Source organism: Podarcis filfolensis, assembly GCF_964270895.1.
Source record: "Podarcis filfolensis genome assembly, chromosome: 4".
Lineage (NCBI taxonomy): Eukaryota > Metazoa > Chordata > Lepidosauria > Squamata > Lacertidae > Podarcis > Podarcis filfolensis.
In genome coordinates, this window is record NC_139607.1 from 78,173,349 (window position 1) to 78,193,872 (window position 20,524).

At 42.6% G+C, this 20,524-nt stretch overlaps 2 protein-coding genes across 6 annotated transcripts in view; one reads left to right on the forward strand and one right to left on the reverse strand.

Moving 5' to 3' along the window:
• Positions 1-20,524, reverse strand: part of USPL1 (ubiquitin specific peptidase like 1) — a 362,686-nt gene that overhangs the window by 273,228 nt on the left and 68,934 nt on the right. The window lies entirely within an intron of this gene.
• The window catches only part of SLC7A1 (solute carrier family 7 member 1), a 55,254-nt gene that overhangs the window by 5,626 nt on the left and 29,104 nt on the right, over positions 1-20,524 (forward strand). For 2 of the 5 annotated variants that reach the window (XM_083609166.1, XM_083609165.1), the window contains exon 2: positions 20,043-20,426. In XM_083609166.1, coding sequence (XP_083465292.1) covers positions 20,057-20,426 — 370 coding nt within the window. In that variant the 5' untranslated portion in view covers positions 20,043-20,056. Of the gene's footprint in view, positions 1-255; positions 410-1,765; positions 1,818-20,042; positions 20,427-20,524 lie in introns of those variants that run through there. The other 3 variants (XM_083609168.1, XM_083609167.1, XM_083609169.1) reach the window with 3 other exon arrangements.

Consider the following 20,524-nt stretch of genomic DNA (forward strand, 5'->3'; position numbering starts at 1 on the left):
CGGGGTGACCCCCAGGCAGCGGTTTCTCCCCCAGCGCCTCTGCCCTTTCTTTCTCCTCCAGCCTCTATACCTGCAGAGTTGGCTAGATCGCCTTGCTAGGATGCCCTCTTGCGCGGGAGAGTTGGAAGGCTCATCCGGAGAGGTGGGGAATCGGGGCTGGGTGGGGGAAGCCCCGGGAACACGCGGGTCCGCTTCGCCCACATCTCTTTCTGTGAGCGAGATCGCGCTGGCTGGCTGGCTGGCAGGCTTTTCCGCCCGGCCCGGCCGCCTTCTCACTGGGCGAACATGTGCTCCGGACCTCAGCCACATGCTACGCGAGGAATCCATTTTGCGAGCAGCGTGGTGCATGATGCAATATTTATAGTGTAAGTCACGGCGTAGAGGAAGTCGGAAGGGACGCCCTGGCTAGGTAGATCGAATCGGGGATCATGCGGCTGGGCTGGGGGGGTGTTCAGATCGCCTTTTCATTTCTCGCTCCCCCCCCCCCCCAATTCCACCATCCCCTTCCCACATTGCGATTTCCAGAGGGTGGGCAAACTCTCCCCTTCCCCAACTGCGCACCGCAGACATATGATGGGCTGATCTAATTTGTCTTTGGGAATGAAAGGCGTCCTGCGTTAAATGGCGCTTTTTTTGGTTCACACGTGTGTGTGTGTGTTGTTGCGGGAGGGGCGAGACATTACTACAGTGCATTTCCGTCTTTGGTCTTAAGTGTTTATGGAGGGGACTGCCCCAGGACTACAGTATTAGCATCTCTCATACTTTGGCTCGAGATATCCTTCTGATGCAATTCACCTACGGATTACATTAGAAGTAGTGAGCCAGTTATTTACGGTAAAGAACCTTCTTGGCCTTCCTTGCCAATAATAGCAAGGGAGCAGAGAGGTAGGGCTAAATAAATCCAAGGCATAAGATGTGTAGGAACTGCTGCTCAGACTCATGTGCTGAATTCTCTGCTTTTAGGTATCTGTTCTTCCATTTTTTGGGGTGTGTAATCAGATATTCCTCCTAGGTGCTAGATGCCTTGCTGCTTTTAAAGAAACCTGAAAACTAGAACACAAGCAGTTGTAATGAAGCCCAGATAAGACAAGGCAGAGTGCTTGTGTTTGCCCAGCATTTAAAGCCATAAAGTTGGTTTCAGTGACTTTTACCTACTGCCTCTAAACTGCAGTGGAAATTTTGAATGTGATTTGGAATGCACGGATCCAGTTTGTTTGCTTAAGTTTCTAAGGGAAATTGCTGCTGTTAGGGGCAGGAAATCACATTAGGATAGTATCAAGGGGTTGTTAATCACCCTTGATGTCTGATGGCTTTTTAAGCTAGCTGTTGTTGCCAGTTACTATAGTGGAAATATGTTGCATTATTTGTTTTTAAGAGTGAATGTACTGTACTTTCAAGAATCACAGTTGCTCCAACATAAAAGGAACAAGCCCTCATCAAATCCCTTCTAAACTCTTTGGCAGGTTTGCACTAACAGGGTGTCATTTGAAAGCCAATACTTATGCAACTTTCATTTTTGCAAAGTTACTTATGGTGCTTGGATTCAAATTCTGAAGTCTTGCAAGTAACCCATAGCGCTCTACTGCCAGACCAAAAGCTGCCTAGATAATCTGATACCCGAGCTGCAACACCACTAAACAAGTAGAAGCCAGAGGAGAACTTTGCCTCACAGTTACTTCTAAGCGGCTGGATGACAATCTTGGCTTGTGGGAATTGGGTCATAAGGGTATAAGCAGCCACGTCATCAGAATATTGCCCTTTCTAGGTCAGGATTGCATATCAGAAACCCAGTGTGACTCTTCAGGTCTTCAGCAAGGGTATGCTATATTCTGCAATTTCCTTTAAACTGAAAATTCTGGGGAATGACGATACCGTGTCCGCTATGAAAAGCATATGCTCCTTTTTTTTTGTATCTTGATATCATTGTGTATCTTTTAAGTTGTCCAGTTTTTAAAACAGATTTGTTTTCATTTACAGGTATTCTAGGGTTGTTTTTTTATATAAAAAAATTATTGATACAACATTAACTTGTGTTGAGTTTGCTTTGCAATAAAAACTCTCTGAAGCAACGTTTAAAGTTGTTCCTCTTCTTGGTTTGCTGCTAAACTTTCCATGCCTTGTTGAAGCCAGAGTCACTGGATACAAATAACAAAGCAGTGCTAGTGTTTGGAATGTTTTAGTAACAGGTATCCAAAGTTTCACATACATGCTTGGCCTGGTCAACATTCCTTCTCCTTTGGCCACAGTGAACTGGTTGGGTTGTAACATTGCCATAGCCTTGTTTTGTGAGAACAAACCTTATGTTTATGTTCTTCCTCCTTCCTCCAGTGTGGTCACGAGGAAGAGATCAGAAGCTTTTGATTCTGTTTAGATGCAATTTAGCATTGTGTCTGAACCTGACAAACTTCACAATGACTGGACACAATTACAGATTACAATTTCTAGTTAATCAGGAACGGAAATCTTAAATCTCCTTTCTTCATCTGTGTGTGATGGGGAGTAGGGGGGTTCATACAAGCCCAAGGCATGTAACAACAAACCATAGTTTGTTAAATCTGTACCATGCCCACAATATTAGCTGGTACCAAAATTTCGCAACTCCTGGAATGACCTCACCTGATGCTGAGATAATAAATAAAAGCAGTGTTAAGTGTGTGAACTGCTTCAAATTAATGAAAGCTTCCCTCCTTTTTATTACTTCTGCAATTATGATCCTTTTTATAATGATTATAAAATAATTATGGTGTAATTATATGAGAACAGCTTTGTTTCCACTTGCCTTTTGAGACATTTTGCCTGCAGATGCTTTCTTAGGAACCAATTCAAACAATGTTTTCTCACTCATTAGAATAATCTGTTCAGATGAGCAACATAGCACATGAGCTACTAGGTTGTGGAGCTCACAGGAGTATCTGAAATCTCCAGTATTCATTTCAGAATGTAAGGCGATTCATGTGTTACGATGATCACACACAAATGGGGCTGTTCACCATACTGTCAGCTGTGTGCTTGCCTGAAGAGCAACTGGCCTCAGGTGTGTTTTGTTTCTTTGATGTTGGCATGGGTCTTCTATAACTGCTCCAAGGAACAAGGTGTGGGGGAACTAAAACAAGAAGATATGATAAAATAGGAAATCTTGATGAGGCATTCTGGCAGGAAATGCGCATCAACCTGTACAGTGTTAGGACATGCAATAACCCTTTCAGTCTAGTTATGTCTTTGTTTGCTGAGAATTAACAGTGACCAGGTATATTGAGAATGTAGTTTTGGCTCTCCTCCTAATTAGCTGATTAGCCTTCTGTGAAAGTGACTCTTTCCCTACTCTGCTTACTTGTCTCATTAACTCTTCCTGCGTCAGTGCAGCCTGTTGGAACTCTGGGTCCTGTCCTGCCTTTACAGTGACCTCCCAATTCAGCCTTTAATTTTCTTTTCTTTCATGCTTTTGTTTGGGTTTGTTTTCCTTCCCATTATAGTGTTTCAGCTGTTGGAAACAAACTTGGTGATAGGTAAAGGATTAAAACAGAGAGTCTGCATCTCACTGCCACTTACTATTATGCCAGCATGCATAAGGATGTAGGAAGCTGATGCACACTGAGGCAGATGGTGGGTCTAGCTAGCCTGGATTGTCTACACTAGCCTTCCCCAAACTGGTGCCCTCCAGATGTTTCAGACTACAACTCCCATCAGCCTTAGCCAGCAGGCTAGTCTATACTGATGGGCAGCTGGGTTCCAGGCAGGTGTCTTTCCTAGCCCTATGTAGACGAACCTAGGACATTCTGCATGCAACTCATGTGCTCTAGAGTTGAACTATGGGCCTCTACATGTTGATGCAGAGCCAGCCCAGGGTGCTTTGCCGCTCGAGGCAACCCCCGCTCCTGGTGCCCAGCAGTGCCTCCGCCACCACGGATGTGCCCCACTGCTCTTGTGCAGTGTTAGAAACTCAGATATATGAGCTAGGTGCTGATTGGCTCCTTAAACCAGGGTTACAGTTGCCAGAATGGAATGCCTCGTTTTTGGGCCAGAGGGCTCAAAAGTCATATTTTTTAATACGACTTTTGAGTTCCTGACATTTTTTCTGATTGTGCAGAAAAAATATAATGGATAGCATTCTAAAGGATGTGTTGTTAGTGTGTGAAAACAGCCAAGATCCAAAGATCCCTAGGCATGCTCTCCAGATGGGGGAGATGGCAGGCACCATCTTGACGCCCGGGCATTTTCACTTGGTCACAAGTGGCCAACAGCCAGGTGCAAAATGCACCTGATGAATTTTGAACACTGTTCCTGTGGGCATGGCCTGTTGCTCCCGTTCCCCCCTCCTTCTCCTTGGGTGCACCCCACTGCTACTATGGCGTGTGAGGGGGTGGCAGCAAAGTTGAGTGGCGCTTTCCTTGGGTTCAGATCTGCCGCCAGAGTCAACCATGTTGCCTCACTTTATGGCCCTGTGTTAATACCTGGTTTCAAACTGGAGACCTTTTGTGTGTTAGAAAGCACACCAAGGTCAACAGATGCAAATATATTTTTCTGTAGAACCTTGTTTTCAATGTAACCAGTAAACAGGGAACCTCATTAGTGGGGAGCTAAAGCTAGTGGGGCTGGGAGATTCTTGCAGGAAAACAGCCACATTTGGAATGACTTAAGGTGGGTTCCATACAGCGCTGCGATGCGTAGGTAAGAGTTTGTATTTTATGCAGAGATTTAGTTTGCTTTGTGCTGGGGGTGACTTACTTGAAACAGCTTGCTTCAGTCTAGGCACTTGTATTCACTGGGAAGCATTTTGCCACAAGCCAAAGTTTGTTCGGTGGTATCACTGCATTTGTACAAATACAGATAAGCACAGTCTTCTCCTTTGTCAAACAGTTGAACTTGCAACTGGTGACCTTTTAGGTAAAGATCCTCTCATTTTCTGCTGGGAGAAGAGCAGCATTCTTGAGAATCCTCAGTCCTTGATACCTGAGTTGTGAAAGTCCTTGCTTGGGCAATACATGCTCCCTCCCCCTTGAGTAAGTGCTGTAAAACTTGCTTTAAGAATAGGGAAAAGGCAGATCTCATATAATTTCTACCATGGATCTAGGGAAGGGGTGGAGAACCTTTTCTGGCTGGTGGGCCAGGATACTCTTCTCCACCCCCTGGTGGAGCCACCCACCTGTCAATCAACTGACATCACACTTTGAAGTCCTGATTGTCTGCAGCCTCCACTCTCCTATTTTGAGCTTCTAGGCTTGTGCCTTGACATCTGCAGGGAATGCCCTGCCCACACCCCCAATCTTTTTCTTTGGACTTTGGGGAGTTGGATATTATCTGTAGACCAACAGTCAGTAACCTGACTTGGGGCGGGGGGGAATGTACTAATTGCATTATTTGTCATAGCAGCAACCAAAGAAATCAATACGACATAAATAATATTAATTGCCTATTGGAGAAATAATAAGATAATACTGTATCCAAAGATAATCCGCTAAAACAATTCAACAGCCCAGATAAAACACATTTTTTTATTGGTAGGAGCAGCTGCAGGCTAACAGTACAGTACAACCTAACAGCTCAGTTGCCCAGAAATACCTTTATCATTTTGCTTAAAGAAGGGTTTTTGCAGCTTCTGTAGTCTTGCTCTGTATTTAGCATTGGGCTCCTGAGACTTCAGGGGCATTTCTCGTTTTCTGTTCCGACAGCATAATCGCTGCTCCTTACCAGGATATAGTGGTGGGGAGGTTGGGGCTGTGTGAGAGTGCCTGTTTGGCTCCACTGGTGCACTTGCAGAGCTCTGAACTCGCCACACCCCACCCATTCAGCTGTACTACCCCAACCTCCTCACTGCCTGGTCCTTTTAAGCAGTAGTGATACTGCAGTTGGGAGGGTGGCAGTGCAGCATTTTGCCAGTTGCTCCAGATGATAACAGGGCAGTAGCCTTTCTTATGCTAGCAGGTGGAGAGCACTTTCCTAGCACTGCCAAAGTGACTCTGCATGTCGCAATATCTTCTGCAGTTAAAGGAGTGGCACTTTTTAAGCATTGGAAGTGAAAGGGAGACAAGCAGTTGTAGCCTATATACTATGTCTCTGAGCAGAACACAGCTCTGAGTTACAGGTTGTGCACATGTCCCGCATCTCGGCAGGAGGAGTGTTTTCTCCCCGGATCAGTACAGAAGTTACATTTCTAAACTGTTTCAAAGGGCTTGTGGCTCTCCAAATTTCTTCCAGTGGCTTTCAAAGTCTTTCAGAGCAGATGTTTGACTAGCTGCTGCTGCCAACTTCCAGCAGTTCCACTGAAGCCACACTTGTTGATTTTCAATAGAGAGTAAGCTTGCTCAAGATGGTTTTCCTATATCGGCAAAAGCACAATAAAGGAAATAATGGACAGGAAGATTTCTCAGAGAGAAATGCATCACTTAAAGCAGTTGTGCAGCTTTTACATATGTGGAAGGGTTGCGGTTCAGTAATTGAACATCTGCATTGCATGCAAAATCCCCTAGGCTTAATCCTGGACATCTGAAAACCCTGAAGAGCTGCTGTCTGTTAGTGCAGGCAATATTAAGCTACTGCTCTGACTCTGTATAAGGCAGCCTCCTATGTTTGTATGACTTAATAGACAATTTCAGTCTGCCATGTGTCACAATCTGGTTCTTAGGACTCCTATTGTTTGCTATCAAAAGTTATTGATACACAGGAAAATAATGCTATTGTCTCCATTGCAGGAGGAGCTTTAACAAAAACTGGTTGTTCCTTAGGTAGTACTGTCAAACAAACACACTGTCCTGGGTAAAGTAATTTTGTTTGGATAATGCACGAGGTCCAAGGAATACGAAGTTTCAAAGCAAATACAAAACAGTGTGATGCATGACTTAAGAAACCGTCTTTGATTATAGACGTGTTCATGCAAGTGACTTGTAACGCAGGCAGGCATGAACGCATGTGGTTGTAGGATAAAAGACTTAAAATCATAGCAAGAGCAAGCCAATTTATAATCTTCCAGGACGGAATAAATCAAAAAACAAACATTGGAGTTCATTGTTTTGAATTTGAAGATGTTAAAACGGAAGTAGGACATTTAGTAGAACTAATTTAAGGCTGCAGCCCTAAGAATGTAAAAAGATGCAAAGGCATCTAATAGAGCATCCTAAGTGGCTGATCAGATACCTATGGGAAGCCTGCATGCAGAACATGAACACAGTAGCATTCTCATCTTTCCCAGCATCTGGTGTTCATCCTGTGCTCCATGAATGTGTCTACCCCTCCTTAAATTAAAACTGTCATAAGTTGGTGCTGTCACTACATTTTGTGGTAGCAAATTCCACTGTTTCACTATGCATTACTATTACAGTACTATTTTACATGTTCTGAATCTTCTGACATTCAGCTTTATTGCATGAGATAGAAAGAAAAACCTTCTTTTTCTGCTTTTTGCACACTGTGCATAATTTGTGTGTGACAGCCCTACCCATCTTGATTTTAAAATAGGGAAAGGAAGTGGATATGGTCAGCAGGTTGGATCCCAAATTGCCCCATCCCCACAGAACACTTTGAGCTGTCTTACCTGTCAGTCAATTTATTGTAATTGGTGTACAAATAATATTAGCTAAAAACAAAATGATATGCAAAGAACCTTCCAAAGGTTAAGTTGATCACTGTGGAATTACCCTGTGGCACTAATTCTTAAACAGCTTAGCTGTTCGCCTGTTGACTTCTGAACCCAGTTCTAGGTTGGCATCTAAAGCCCTGAAGAACCTGAGACCCAAATGAGAGAGCACCTTTTCTTGTATCAACCTGCCTCTACATTACAACCAGTCAGTGAGGCTTTTTTTATAGTCCCTGTCCTGAATAAGTTGTCTGGTGTGAGATCCTTGGGCAGAGGCTTTTCAGTGGTGGCACCACGGCTGTGGAACCTTCTCCTCACTGAGCTGATTAATGTGGATTTTAAAAAATATTGTGTATAAGGTATGTGGTCCCCTGGATATGCTGACAGCCCAACGAATGCCCAATTGTGCAAAAATTAGGAACATTTCCTCATTACTAGGAAACATAACAAAATTAGCTAAGAGGGGTGCTGCTGGTCTGAGTATAAATGCCTCCTGTTGGCTTGGTAGTATTGGTTGTGTGGCCTATCCATTCCAGTACCTTTTAAAGAGTTCTTGCAAGTTCCTTTAAAAACATCCCTGTGGAATTTAGCCTCTTTTCCAGATGATTATTAGCCAGCCTAAGTTCTTCCAATAAAACCCCTAGCCTATTAAGCGCAGCACATTCTTTATAATCATATTGTCCAGTGGAGCCCTGCCCGTTAAGTCAGCTTGCAGGAGATGCTTGTGGGACTTGCATTCTTGGTTTCCATGGTGATATTACAGCATGACCTGATACTTTTATGCTGCCGTGTCTCTCCCCCCCCCCTCAAAACTCGGGCCTAGTTCTCTCTGAGGTAGTAAACCTTCATCTGGGCAGTAACATTTCAATGGCAGGGAGCCTTCATGAATGAATGTTAACCTACACAATACTTTTCCTTTCCCCTATTTCTCTAGACATGCTACGTTTCTATGTGCCCATAAAACACTCAACAATTCTGGAAGAACGGTCAAATGTTTGGACCCCACCAGCGTGTCTGAAGTGATGCAGACCAGGTTTAACACCTCAGTGGGAAGCAGGCCTCATTCTCTGCACCTTGGGGGTTTTGCCACAGTAAATGTTGGTTGCGTCGCCTTTTCTAAGTTTGCATTAAACTTCCCATCCCTTAAGTGATGAGGTTCTGCAGTTTCCATGGCAAGTGTGCTGTTTTCTTCTGGCAAGCATAATAAACTCCAGTTTCCCTCCTAATCTGGTGGTGGTGGTGGCAGGAATCTTTGCCATAGTTATGTGGCACAGAGAGGGCCTAGGAACCCTAGAGGAACTCTGCAGGTAAGCTGTGCCCCTATTTAGTGGGGAGGAAATCTGAAGTGCTTGGGGGTACAGAGACGAAACTGCTGGGTTGGGAGACTGTAAACTGTAAATCCTCCCTCCTCCTTCCAGAAGAAGTGTTAGGAAACTGCCAAGCTCTATGTACATTGATCATGCTCTAGAAATATAATTTTATGTATTTAAAGAAGAGCGGGGGGAGCCGGAGAGAGAGAAACCTTGCATTTCCAAGGTTTTAAGAAGGAAAGTGAAAATTGCTATGGTGTGGATACTTGTGTTTTATGTCCCTCTCTTGCACACTCACAAATATATACACTCATTATGTCTAGAAAGCAGGATGCATAGGACCTTTGTTGCTAGAAGATCTGAACATTCCATTTTGACTGAGAATTCTTTCCACTTTTACCAAGCCTTCTGAATCAGCCCCACAGACTGTGCCTGCCTTTTCTTTCTTTCTCTTTTAGAAAATTGCAGCCCACAAGGAAAATGAAACCACCTCCTATGCATTAAAGACATCAGCCTTATTCAGATGCACAATCTTTGGCTTATTTAGCTAAGAACGATATGCACTATGTATCAAACGTGGCAGGGATTTTATTGAAAGTTCACTTCTTTGTGATGGTGTAGATTAAAGACCACTTCCTAGAAAAGGGTAATCTGGGAGTTATACAGCCAGCTTGGAGTCTCCACCTTTTAGATTTTCTTTATAACCCACAGAAGTGGTACAAATTAAGAGTCTCAGATTAAATTCCGAAACCATCTGTTCCAGAACGATCCCCCAGATTTCACTATAGTTTTAGAATGTGTAGCCTGAAGACACTAATCACTAAATATCGGAGATATGAATCGGTATTCTTAGTACTTGTTTTTTCTGAGGGCCTCTTTATATAATGCATTTTTACACATGAAATGTGAATGCAATAAACAGGTGTTTGAAAAAGTGTGTCCTCTGGGAATGTATCTTAGAGCTGATATTGGCCGCAGGTCCCTGCTGAGTCTGCTAAACTTAAACTTGTTTTTCTTCATACAGAATAATTGGTAACGATCTGAAAGATGATAGTTAATTTGGTTAGAGTGTGGTGCTGATAACGCTCAATCCCTGTGTGGGACAGCTGCATATTCCTGCATTGCAGGGGGTTGGACTAGATGATCCTCAGGGTCCCTTCCAAATCTATGGTTCTGTGAATATATGTTCCTAATTTTCTACTAGAACGATTAGCTACCAGTGCACATTCAATTATGTATGAGTGAGGCAGCAGTTATGAGTCACTTTTTCAACAGATGATAATATTCCTTTCTGACTCCAGCATTTTTAAAGCTTCAGTTCTTTTTTGTATAGGATTTGTAAATGTGATTTTAATTAAGGAATATACTGCATATGATCATCTCCTTTCTGCAGGGCCTTTTGAAGCCAGGATCTTGAGCATCTTCAGCAGATTAAAGCCACAAATCAGGTGTGGGGTACTTTTGGCCTGCCAGGTCTTACGGGACTCCAACTCCCATCAGCCCCACACAGTATTACCAATAGTCAGGGAAGATGGGATTTGTAGTCTAGCAACACCGGTAGCTCCACAGCCACATCAACTCTTATGTATATATTGTGAACGTAGCTGTTAGGTCCTGACTGTTGTGATCCTTTGTAGAACAGCATGGTGAATGTGCTTTTGCTCTTGTGAAAATTATGAAAGTTTGATTATAAGCAGTATTTCTCATTTGGTTATTGAAGAATTCCCTCCCCCCATTCAATAATTTTAGCTGTTATGCAAGCAACGTAAGTTGCATTGCCTTTTCATTAATAGGTGTACCCACTCTGGGCTCAACACCCACCCACTTTTTTAAAAAATAAAATGACTGACATTAGTGTCTGAAGGGGAATAAGTGTGTGGGTGATGCTGCCATGGCAATGCTTTCTATTGACAAGCTGTTCAGTTCTGATATTGTCACTTACTGAAATACCGTTAAAATGTAAGGTGCGTGGGTACATGTGCGCAGCACACACACACACACAGCCTGTCACTCAAGCCTGTTTGCCAGCACTGCAGGAAAGAGGCATTCGGTGATGATGCAATTTGAGCGGTTTGTTACAATCGCTGCAGAACTGCTGGGGAGGTCCTGTTTAAAGAAAAATGTGGTCAGAATAGTTATAAATGGTTGGCTTAAACCTGAAGGGGAGGGAAGGATGAATGCTGAGCATTCTAACTGGAGAGAGGGAGAGGCAAAAGATGCCCATAGGTATTGAAGAAAACAGTAGTATCTATTGTACGTACAGTGTCGTTCAGCATAGTGCAAGTGCCTCAGGAAATGTGAAATACATATAAACAGAATGTTCCCACAGGAAATTTGCATGCTAGTGAATTTAAGCCTGTAGGACATTGCAGAGATAACGTTCCTTGATTCTGTTGGTTTCATGTAAATGTAAAAAAGGTTAAAGGTAAAGGACCCCTGGAAGGTTAAGTCCAGTCAAAGGCGACCATGGGGTTGTGGCGTTCACCTCACTTTCAGGCCGAGGGAACTGGTGTTTGTCCACAGACAGCTTTCCAGGTCATGTGACCAGCATGACTAAACCGCTTCTGGTGCAACGGAACACCGTGATGAAGCCAGAGCACACGGAAACGCCTTTTACCTTCCCATCGCAGCAGTACCTTTTTTATCTATTTGCACTGGCATGCTTTTGAACTGCTAGGTTGGTAGGACCTGGGACAGAGCAATGGGAGCTCACCTCGTTGTGGAGATTTGAGCCACTGACCTTCTGATCGGCAAGCCCAAGTGGTTTAGACCACAGCGCCACCTGCATCCCCTGATGTATATGTATATATACGGACTGGCTGAAGCTATTCAACCCATACATCTACATTCTAGTGATGAATATATTGGGCCAGGCAGAACAGGCTGAGCTTGTAGCCATGGAGGCCTGTAAATGAGCCAATTGAATGTGCTTTCTGGATTCAATAAATGGATATGCTATATCTAATCTATTTATCTGGTCCACATGGTTGAAATATCTGACCCCTGCATATGCAGGAACAGCTTGTTTTAAATAAGCAGCATTTCAAAGTAACCCACTTCTTGGAAAAACAATTGCTTCCCCATTCTTGATTGTAAGAGGGAAGCATGCAGGGGGGAATTTGCTAACTCGGAAAAAAGTTAGTCACCTCTTCACTGAGGAATCTACATTAAACAAAAAAATCATTTATCTTTGTTGAAGGTCAGATTCCCTCCCCCTGCAAAAAAGATCTGCTGTTGCTAGAAAAGAAGATGCGAAGTTAGGATTTGTGCTTGTTTTGAATGAAGGAATAATCAACAAGCCTCAAAGTCCTACGATGTCACTGGGACTCAGAACTGGCAGTCTAGCCTCACCCTTCCTGATCTCACTATTTGATGTCTGCATTTTTTAAAGGCACTAACATAACCCAAATTCTGCAAGAAGAAAAGCTTAATTAAATCCACATATTTCCATATTAGCATTCTTCTACTAGACATGGGGAAGGCCAAAAGGCTATGCAAAGCACAGAAAAACCACTCTAGTCCTCTCTAGATCTTTCTCCTACTCTTCTTCTGCTTCTGAAAATTACCAGGCATTCAAACTTTTAGGTTGGAAGAGCAATTTAGACACCAGTGGGAAACCAGCAAGCAGGACGTGAGCTCCAGAACACTCTTCCCCTAGTGACTGGTACTCAGAAGCATACTGTCCCCCAATGTAATCCTTTGTCCAGGTAGCAGCTTTCTGCAGCTGGTTTGTGTGTGCACATAAGTTACAGAGCATTGCCTGACCCTAACTAAGCAAGATCATTTGTTTGAAGACAAGGACCGCAGTTCAGCACAGAGCTAGATGTGTTGGGTTGTGGGCTAAGTGCCCAGAACTTCCCAGAAGTGAGACTGGTTACTATTTGGCAAAAACGCATGCTTCTCAATGTGATGGAAAGCAAAACATCAAACGCAGTTTTGTTTGAAAGCCATAAATTTTTCTCTTTCGTCACTGAGGCTAAATCCTGACAAGGCAGAGGTCCGGTGCCTGGGTGGTGCTCGGGCCTGGGAATTGAATAGGCAACTTGTTCTGGATGGGGCTACATTCCCTCTGAAAGACCAGGTAGTTTAGTTAGGGGATACTCCTTGATCCAGCTTTGTCCCTGGAGGCCCAGGTGACCTCGAGTGGCATGGAGTAGCTATGGGTGTTGCTGGACAGAGATAGCCTAGCCATGGTGACTTATGCTCTGGTAACTTCATGTTTGGGTGATTGTGATGCACTTTCTGCCTGTGAAAGTAATCTGTAAATTGGAGTTTGTGCAGAATGCGGCCTGGTTCAGTCCCTGGCATCTCGGAGAGCTACTGCCAGTCAGTGTAGGCAGTACTGAGCTAAATGGACCAATGGACTGACTTCTGTGGTTGTGCATATCCTGTTTTATGCATGATGGCCTATGGACAAAGCTATTTCTGCATAATACCACTTTGAAGGAGACGCGGGTGGCGCTGTGGTCTAAACCTAGGGATTGCTGATTGGAAGGTTGGCGGTTCGAACCCCCGTGACGGGGTGAGCTCCCGTTGTTTGGTCCCAGCTCTTGCCCACCTAGCAGTTTTTTAAAAAAGATATTTATTGAAGTTTTACAAAAACATAAATTTAAAAAATCATATAAAAAGAAAGAAATACAAAAAAAAATAGAAAAATACATAAAATAAGAAAAAGAAGAGTAAAAACAAATCCATTTTTGTAACCCTAACTCATTATCTTATTTCCTTGGCCTCCTCACACCTCCCCTTTTTGTATCCCCATTTAAATAATCAAATCAGCAAATCCTTACCCTCTTTCGTTTATCTTAACTCTGTATCTTAACATACTATAACTCTATATTTTCATCCATTATCAGTTCAATTTTGCATACTCTTGTTAGCTTTGTTGCTAATGCCACTTATTTTCAATCCAACATCATTTTAACATTCATTAATTTTACAGTGTTTCTGCAAATAGTCTTTAAATTTATTCCAGTCTTCTTCCACCAACTCTTCTCCCAGGTCTCGGATTCTGCCAGTCATTTCCGCCAATTCCATATAGTCCATCACCTTCATCTGCCACTCTTCCAGGGTGGGTAAATCTTGTGTCTTCCAATACTTTGCAATAAGTATTCTTGCTGCTGTTGTTGCATACATGAAGAAAGTTCTATCCTTCTTTGGCACCAATTGGCCGACTATGCCCAGGAGAAAGGCCTCTGGTTTCTTCAGGAAGGTATATTTAAATACCTTTTTCATTTCATTATAGATCATCTCCCAGAAAGCCTTAATCTTTGGGCACGTCCACCAAAGGTGAAAGAATGTACCTTCATTCTCTTTACATTTCCAACATTTATTATCGGGCAGATGATATATTTTTGCAAGCTTGACTGGTGTCATGTACCACCTGTATATCATTTTCATAATATTCTCTCTTAAGGCATTACATGCCGTAAATTTCATACCGGTGGTCCACAACTGTTCCCAGTCAGCAAACATAATGTTATGACCAACATCTTGTGCCCATTTAATCATAGCAGATTTAACCGTTTCATCCTGCATATTCCATTTTAACAGCAAGTTATACATTCTTGAAAGCATCTTAGTTTTGGGATCTAACAGTTCTGTTTCCAATTTTGATTTTTCCACCTGGAAGCCAATTTTTTTATCCAAATTGTAGGCCTCTCTTATTTGATGATAATGTAGCCAGTCTCGCACTTTATCTTTTAATTTCTCAAAACTCTGCAATTTCAATTTGTCTCCATCTTGTTCCAATATTTCCCAATATTTTGGCCAATTGGCCTCCATATTGAGCTTTTTCTGAGCCTTTGCTTCCATTGGTGACAACCACCTTGGGGTTTTATTTTCCAGTAAATCTTTGTATCTTATCCAGACATTGAACAATGCTTTTCTGACAATATGGTTTTTAAATGCTTTATGTGCTTTAACCTTGTCGTACCACAAATATGCATGCCACCCAAAAACATTATTAAAACCTTCTAAGTCCAAAATGTCTGTGTTCTCAAGAAGCAGCCAATCTTTCAACCAGCAGAATGCTGCTGATTCATAGTAAAGTTTAAGGTCTGGCAGGGCAAATCCTTTGCGTCAGTTAGTATTTTAAATTTTATTCTGGGCTTCTTGCCCTGCCAGACAAATCTAGAAATATCTTTCTGCCACTTCTTGAAACAGTCCATCTTGTCCAAAATTTGCAATGACTGAAACAGAAATAACATTTTTGGCAATACATTCATCTTTATAGCTGCAATTCGACCCAACAAGGAAAGCTTCAAATTTGACCATATTTCTAAGTCTTTTTTCACTTCTGTCCAGCATTTCTCATAGTTATCTTTAAATAAGTTTAAGTTCTTAGCAGTCATATTAACCCCCAAGTATTTTACTTTCTTAGCTAATGTCAAACCAGTCTCCTTCTGAAACCTCTCTTTCTCAATCGGTGTTAAGTTTTTCTCAAGAACTTTAGTTTTTGACTTGTTCAGTTTAAATCCTGCCACATGACCAAATTCTTGAATCAGTTCTAATACTCTTTTCGTACTAGATTCTGGCTCCTGTAACGTCAAAACTAAGTCATCTGCAAAAGCCTTCAATTTGTATTGTTTGGCTCTCAACTGAATACCTTTAATCAGACGGTCCCTTCTAATCATATTTAACAAAACCTCCAGGACCGAAATAAAAAGCAATGGGGAAATTGGGCAGCCTTGTCGTGTCCCTTTCTCTATCTTAAATTCCTCTGTCATCACATTATTGACTATTAGCTTAGCTTTTTGTTCTGAATAAATTGCACTTATACCATTTTCAAACCCTTGGCCGACCCCCATTCCCTGAAGATTTTTCTTCATAAAATTCCAAGAAATATTATCAAAAGCTTTTTCCGCATCTATAAAAATTAAAATTGCTTTGGTATTGATGTTCACTTGCAGCTTCTCCAAAATATTAATTATGTTCCTCGTATTGTCAGACAAATGTCTACCTGGGAGAAAGCCGGCTTGATCTTTATGTATCTCTTCAGCTAATACCTTTTTTAATCTGTTAGCCAAAATATCAGCAAAAATTTTGTAATCCACATTAAGCAGGGATATGGGGCAGTAGTTCTTAAGTTGTGTCTTTTCAGACTCAGTTTTCGGTATAAGTGTAATGTAAGCTTCCTTCCACGATTCTGGCGCCTTTTTCCCCTCCAGAATTTCATTACAAACCTCCTTTAGTGGCTGAATTAACCAGTCTTTCAGAGATCTATAGTATTTGGAGGTAAGACCATCCGGCCCTGGAGATTTGCCCAACTGCATGTTCTGGATGGCACCTTCAACCTCCTGTTCTGTAATTTTGTGATTCAACATTATCTTATTTTCTTGAGAGATTTTTTGTAATCCATTTGTTCTTAAAAATTGGTCTATATCAGTCTCTTTCTGTGGCCCTTGTGTGTATAGTTGTTTAAAATATCTCTGGAAGCACTTTCTAATCTCCAATGGATTCTGTATGTTCTTTCCTTCCACATCCAGATTTGTAATGGTGTTTAATTTTTGTCTTTCTTTCATCTGCCAGGCTAGCAGTTTCCCACATTTATTAGCTGATTCAAATGTCTTTTGTCTCATCTGCTTAATTTTCCATTCTACTTCCTGATTTATCATTTTCATGTATTGTACTTGATATAATTTTATTTCTCTCAGAATCTCTTGCGACTTTGGTTTCGCTCTTAATTTCTTCTCTCCTTCTTTTATTTTTTCCAAGATTTTATCTTTTTTCTCATTTTGTATTCTCTTCTTTAATGCATTCTGTTGAATCAGAAACCCTCTCATGACCGCTTTGCTTGCATCCCAGATTACTCTTTTTTCAACCGTAGTATTCAAATTTATCTCAAAATAATCTTTCAGGATTTTTTGGGCCTTCTTAGTGACCTCTTGATCTCTAAATAAGGTGTCATTCATCCTCCATCTGAAGGAACTGATTGGTGTTAGTTTCATCTCCATCTTCACCGCATTGTGGTCGGAGCAAGTTTTTGGGCAAATTTCCACTTTTCGAGTCTTAGGTGCCAGTCCTCTAGTTATCCATATTTGGTCAATTCTTGTCCATGTCATGTTGGCTTCAGAGAAGAATGTTCCCTCTCTTCCAAGGGGGTTCTTGGTTCTCCAAATGTCAATCAAGTCCATATTGTCAGTCAGTTCGAAAAAGGTTTTTGGTAGTCTGCCATCTTTAGTTACAACTTGTCTCTGCGACTTATCCATATTTGTAGATACCACTCCATTCATATCTCCCATCAAGATAATATTATAGTCCATGTAGTCAAGCAATGTCTCATGCAATTTCCTGAATAATTCAGATTTCCCCTCATTTGGTGCATAAACTCCTACAATCAAAAATTTTTCTCCTTGTGATTGAATCTCAATTGCCACCCATCTTCCTTGTTCATCTTTAAAAACAAATTTCGGTGATAGGCTCTCTTTGGCATAAATAACAACTCCTCTCTTTTTCACCTTGTCCGATGAAATAAACTCTTGACCCAATCTTTTATTAATCAGTACTTTCCTGTGAAGCCTTATCACATGAGTTTCCTGTAAACAAATTAAGTCCAATTGTTCCTTTTTCAATAAATGAAAGATTTTCTTCCTCTTCTCCGGGGAGTTAAATCCATGAATATTCCAACTTAATAATTGCAGAGACATGATGTAGTTATTCTATTTTCCTCCAACTGCTCCCAAAAGTTCTTCTTGTTCTGACGGTAACACTTTTTTTTGTTTGTCCAGTCCCAAAGGTGGTGGTGCTATGTCTAGAACTCCTGGTCTTAAAGCTCTTAGCCCTTCTAGTACTTCTTTTTGCAGGTCTTCTTCGTGGTCTCTCAAAAATTTTTCCTTATCTTCCAACGATCGTATTTTGAACTTTTTCCCTTTAAAGGTAAAAGATAGTCCCTGGGGGAATTCCCACCTGAAAACAATTCTGTTTCTTCTCAGTAGGGCCACCAGATCTCCGTAGTTAGATCTAAGATCCAATAGATGTTTCGGTATATCCTTAAAAATCTCCACTCTCGAGTCGTTAATCTCCAAAGTCTTCTGGAAGTGCGCACTCAGTATTTTATCTCTCTCTTCTTTCGTTTGGAGGGTAACCAAACAGTCTCTCACCCTATTTTTCCTTCCTCATCTTCCAAGTCTAAACGCACTTACTATCTTAAAGTCTTTCTCCAACTCCAAATTCCAAAATTTTCCAAATTCCTGCGTAAGATAGTCACTTAAGTTATCCTTTTCAAGTTCTGGTACTGCCCTGATCCTCAGATTGGTCTGTTTCTCCCTCAGTTCAATCATAGACAAAAGTGACTGATGATCCCCAATCTGTTTACGCATAGGTTTTATTTCTTCCTCTACAGCCACTGCTTTTTCTCTTGCTTCCTCAGCTATTTTTCTATTAGACGCAGATTCTTCCAGCAGTTTTTCAATAGATTCTGTATGGGAATTCACCTTCTGTCCCAAATTATCTATTTTAGTTGATTGTTCCGTAACTTGTTTGCTTAGGCCTTCCAATTTTTCAAAGATTTTATTTAACACATAAGTAAAATCCCCTTCTGATGCCATTCCTTTTGACTCAACTTTTGCAGAATCTTCCCCCTGTGTCACAGGAGGGCCAGGAACAGATGGTCTGCGTTGCTGGGAAACTGTACTGGGCTGCTGCACTCTGGCCTTTCCCGAACGTGTTGTCCTATCCGTCATCCCACTTCTGTCTATGAGTCAAGGTCGTTCCCACGGTCAGATCTTGCTGTGGAAAACCCCCAAAGTCCAGAGTGGAAAAATCCCCCAGCTGGATGTACAACTTCAATGTTCCTCTAGGGGGATACTGTAGCAGTCATTCAATTTACAGTAAAAGGTCTTTTCCAACTTTCTTAAATCCCCTCAAGAAAAAAAGCAAGCAACAGTTTCAAGTCCAGAGAAGACCTTCAACAAGTATCTCCTTTGCAGAGTTAACCATTAAAAAGTTACAATGTCTATAGATAGTGCAACTCTCAATGCAACAGTTCTAATAAACCTGGCAGTCGGTCCCAGGAGTTAAGTAATTGTCTCTATTTTCCCCAGAAGAAATAAAGTCGCTTTTCCCTCTTCCCTCCCCTCTCCACTATCCTGGGGGGGGGGGGAGTTCTTTCGCTTTAATGTTCGGATTTAGAAGTTTAAAAGCACCGCTCTCCAGGTCTTAGCTGAGAAGCGTCTTTGCTTTGATCTGTGTACAGAAACGGAAGGCGGACTTCCTGTTTACACCTTCCCGCTTCAGTGCCAAATTAATCCCTTTTTTCTTCCTTTAGTCCCAATTTCTTAAGCTTCACCTACTCATGGGTAGTTGTTTAGCAGCCAAATTGTCACAGGAAAAAGGTCAGTGCTCTCCGGCAACAGCTGTGCGGCTTCACCCCACGGAAGGAGCAATTGACTCTCAGCACCGCGCCTCCCGTTACGCTCTGGAACCCCTTGCGGGGTTCCTTTGCCAATTCGGTGGGCGCTAAGGGTGCCCGCCGAGTCCCACGCTCACAGGCTTCTCCTGCCTGTGATTTTTGAAAGGTTCACTGCTTCGCCGTAGCGGACAGACCCACTTTCCGCGGAGCTTCTCCCTCCAGATTAGAAGGAGACCGCCATTGCCGTTGGCGCCGCCTCCGGAAGCCTCTGCCCACCTAGCAGTTTGAAAGCACGTCAAAGTTCAGGTAGATAAATAGGTACCGCTCTGGCGGGAAGGTAAACGGCATTTCCGTGCGCTGCTCTGGTTCGCGAGAAGCGGCTTTGTCATGCTAGCCACATGACCTGGAAGTTGTACGCCGGCTCCCTCAGCCAATAAAGCGAGATGAGCGCCACAACCCCAGAGTCGTTTGCGACTGGACCCTAACGGTCAGGAGTCCCTTTACCACTTTGAAGGTTCAAATACAGTGGTACGTTGGGTTAAGAACTTAATTCGTTCCGGAGGTCCGTTCTTAACCTGAAACTGTTCTTAACCTGAAGCACCACTTTAGCTAATGGGGCCTCGCGCCACCGGAGCACAATTTCTGTTCTTATCCTGAAGCAAAGTTCTTAACCTGAGCTACTATTTCTGGGTTAGTAGAGTCTGTAACCTGAAGCGTCTGTAACCTGAAGCATCTGTAACCTGAGATACCACTGTACTTATAAGTGATTTATTTGCACGTTCTCTCTCCTTCCCTCTCCCCACCCTTCCAGGTTTCATCAAGAAGATGGCCTACAACGGACTTGTTAGTTTTGGGCAGCAGCTGGTTCGTCGGAAAGTGGTGGACTGCACAAGTGAGGCCAGCCGGCTGTCGCGATGCCTCAACACCTTCGACTTGGTTGCCCTTGGCGTAGGCAGTACGCTTGGGGCAGGAGTCTACGTTCTTGCTGGGGCAGTGGCTCGAGAAAACGCAGGACCTGCCATTGTCATCTCTTTCCTGATTGCTGCTCTGGCTTCTGTACTGGCTGGACTTTGCTATGGGGAATTTGGTGCCAGAGTCCCAAAGACTGGATCAGCTTATCTCTATAGCTATGTGACCGTTGGCGAGCTGCTGGCCTTCATCACGGGATGGAACCTAATTCTCTCCTATGTCATCGGTGGGTAATTTTTTTGTGCCGTTGCTCCAATTATACTGTGCAAAATGCACAGTAGGATCTGTGAAAAACTGTATTTCATACCCTGTTTATAGCTGCAG